Consider the following 3,201-nt stretch of genomic DNA (forward strand, 5'->3'; position numbering starts at 1 on the left):
TGCGGTATATATAGAGCGTTGCTACTATATGCCAATAAACTTGCTCTGCAAAGCATAAACTCCTGCACCTAGTGATGTGCGGGCCCGGCTTGGGCTCAAAGCCCGGGCTTGGGCTTGTGACGACGTCGAGCCGAGCCCTGAGCCCGAGCCGAGCCCGAGCCCGGCCCAAGCCTTGGGCTTAAGCCTGGGCTTGCTCACAATACAACGAGTGTTCCGGTGCTATCAAAAGGGAATGTATTTGGGTGTAGTAGATTAATACTGCATGTACTCACTAAATTATAACCTCCAGAAGATCTACACCTGCGGAACAAGTCGAGTTGCAGCGAAGTCTACGGGCGTGCGCCTACGGCAGGCACCAGATGGTGACGCACAATCGTGCTCGGCGAGAGCCGTTATATCTAGAATATCTACATTTTGTCTTCTATGTGCATATTAGGTCGCTCTCTCCTTACTCTGAACTCAGGGAACAGTGACGGGGCCAGCACACCCAAGCCTGGGCTTCCGGGCCGGGCTTGGGCTTGACTACGCTCCGAGCCCGGCCTTGAGCCCGCTGCCAGGCTTGACTCGGGCCAGGCTTTTTGGGCCGGGCTTGGCGGGCTTGCAGGCTTTGAGGCCCGGCCCGCACATCACTACCTGCACCCATCTTCAATACATAGGGTGCATGATTGTACAAACTGTGCAGAAATAATCACAATTCTTGGGCAGGTATCCAGCTGGACCTGTTGGGTGACTGTTGTGTGACCCATTGCCTGGTGACCAGATGAGCTACCAGATGGCAGCCAGACCTTATCAGCCGTCTGGCGGTTATACGACAGGAATGCTTCAGCCACCTGATCGCTCGGGTGGCTCACGGTTTAAGCACTGGTATGGACTCTACCTGGGCGAAAATTGGCGGTGTAGCAGCCAAAGATGTCAAGGTGGCGAGGACGGGAGAGAGAGAAACAGGCGCTTCGAGTTTTCGCCCATTGCCCATTCCGGTACTCACAGGGGCTTTATGGTGGCCACGTGAAAGCATCGAATTTGCGAGTTTATGAGCTCATCTGCGAGTTCGCTGGGCGAATGCCGCTAGAGAAAGCTTAGCTTGTCATCGTTCAGCCTCATCATGGAGCATCATGGCCACAAAACGAATATAAACTCACCATCTGAGATATCGGTCTCTATAGGGCGCGCATGCAGCCGTAATCAATAACTAGGCCTCGGCCACCGAGATTTTTGCAGCAAGCCGAGATTTACCGACGCCGTGCGCCGTGCAAAGTCCTCTGTATATCTGGTACGGCGTGTATCGTCACCGATGGCATGCAGGCGCTAGATCGCGGCCTGCGGTTGCGCTCACGAACATTACAGGGACGTGGAGCTCCGTAACTTGGTACATTTAGACAGGCATAGTACGCAGGTTGAGGAGTGATGACAAGATGGTGGCAAAGTCACACAATCGTTAGCACAAGTGCAGGCTGACGCCCTCTGGATCATGCACAAGATGCTCTTACGCGAGAGGTGGGCGTCCCGCAGAAAGAACATACCACTTAACGTTAGTATATAGGTCATTGTATACCACTGATAATTTAAATAATTGCTCACACCAGTGCCAGTAATAACGAGATCGAAGTCGAAGTTGAACATTCAGCGGGCGGTTATCAGCAGCGGCGCGGAGGAGCGCATCACCAAGGACGTATCGGGCGCTACGAAGTAGCGCAGCCTATATAAGTCAACCCTGCTCTGCTTTCGCCGCAACCGACACAAGTACTGCACCTTCTTCAAACAATATCCATAGGCGAAAAAAGTTGTTCGCAATTTTATGACAAGGTATCAAAGTGTCTGCCACCACAGCTGCTGTAAGTATGCGGGCTGAAGAAATAGTACGTCCCATATGTCCGTTGCTGATACGATAACTCACAAGCATTTATTCACAAACAGACTCCACATAATCCGCTAGTAGAACATGCTCCACGAAATGTGCCACTACGTTTCAACGACAATTGGTCGCAGCATCAAGGAGGCCATAGCTCACGCCTCTTTATGCTTGCCCTCGGTTGGGTCGCATCGGACACCACGCTGCTCATTTTTGATCGTATAGAAAGTGAGATATGTGCAAATTGGAGTATTGACTATTGCTAAGCCATCGTTCAAGATGCAGTCACGGTTCTTGCTGCCTTGCGGACTGTGAGTCCCAAGGCGAGCCGAAGTTGCTGCTTCCAGGCACATTCGAGCTTTCAACATTATCTGCGATAATGAAAGTCTGCTGGACGATGAAATGGCAACGTACGGATAGCCTGAGGCCTAAGACTGCTCCAACGACTCAGTCTACGACAGGAATTCCACGTAGTGCGTGAGGGTCCGATTTTTGACGTGCCGAACCTCAGAAAGTAGTGTCTTACTCGTGCTGCGTACGCCATAGGTTGGGATGCCGAGACTGTTGACCTCCGTGCGACAGATTTTGTTCTAGTAAAAGAGCTATATCTAGGATCTCGACGCCCGTCTTCCTCGTGCGAAATCATCAGTGTAATGGCGCTCTTTGAAACTCTCGCATTGATTCCACGATGTGCGCGTCTCTGACTCTCTCTACACTTCCATCTCTATTCTTTCCAACTGACGTTAAACCGTCATGTTTTTCAGTCATCGTCTGTCGCCCGCTCCGGATGAAATCTATGCGTCTAGTCTTGAGACACTTCACCTAGGTCTGTAGTTGATGAACAAAGAGGTAACCGTGTACGGGTAGCATCGAAATACAAGCACTCTAGGCCGGCAGGCACGCTGACCATGTATGTCGGGTGGCTTATCGGCGCAAATCCGACTAGCAGCGGTTCCGCCCCAAGCGATTAGAATGCCCTTAGACGGAAGCGCTGTGGGCGGCGGCTTGAGTGTCATGTACGACATCACGACGACGATATCACACTACTCACGGAAGGACGACACCGAAGATGATTGCGATGGCATAGATAACGACAACAGGAGCAATGCGAGTGTAGCGACGAGCGGGATGATGCTGTAGGTGACGAACGAAAGTTGATGCCATGCTCAGCGGAATGGGTGCTGTAACGAGCCGTAATCTGCTAAAACGATACCATGGACGGGAAGATGGAGGACATAGTACTTTACACCCATCCTCAGTCGGATGGTATACACATCTTCGTCCTTATTCGTTAGCCTGAGAAGCGAGCCTCCGTTAAGTGACATTGGCCTGCGTTGACATCGTGAGCACAC

General features: G+C 51.7%; 1 protein-coding gene across 1 annotated transcript; it reads right to left on the reverse strand.

Annotated features, from left to right (window-relative positions):
- Positions 1 to 2,553: 2,553 nt before the first annotated feature.
- Positions 2,554 to 3,132, reverse strand: PHACADRAFT_265988 (uncharacterized protein). Its single transcript, XM_007402479.1, has one exon. The coding sequence runs from the start codon at positions 2,872 to 2,874 to the stop codon at positions 2,668 to 2,670; it is 207 nt and encodes a 68-aa protein (XP_007402541.1). The 5' UTR covers positions 2,875 to 3,132; the 3' UTR covers positions 2,554 to 2,667.
- Positions 3,133 to 3,201: the final 69 nt, after the last annotated feature.

The sequence above is a fragment of the Phanerochaete carnosa genome, assembly GCF_000300595.1.
Source record: "Phanerochaete carnosa HHB-10118-sp unplaced genomic scaffold PHACAscaffold_184, whole genome shotgun sequence".
Taxonomy (NCBI): Eukaryota; Fungi; Basidiomycota; class Agaricomycetes; order Polyporales; family Phanerochaetaceae; genus Phanerochaete; species Phanerochaete carnosa.

Excerpts from the sequence above, each read along its gene's own strand:
- PHACADRAFT_265988 (XM_007402479.1), bottom strand. The coding sequence starts at position 2,874 with ATGTCGTACATGACACTCAAGCCGCCGCCCACAGCGCTTCCGTCTAAG.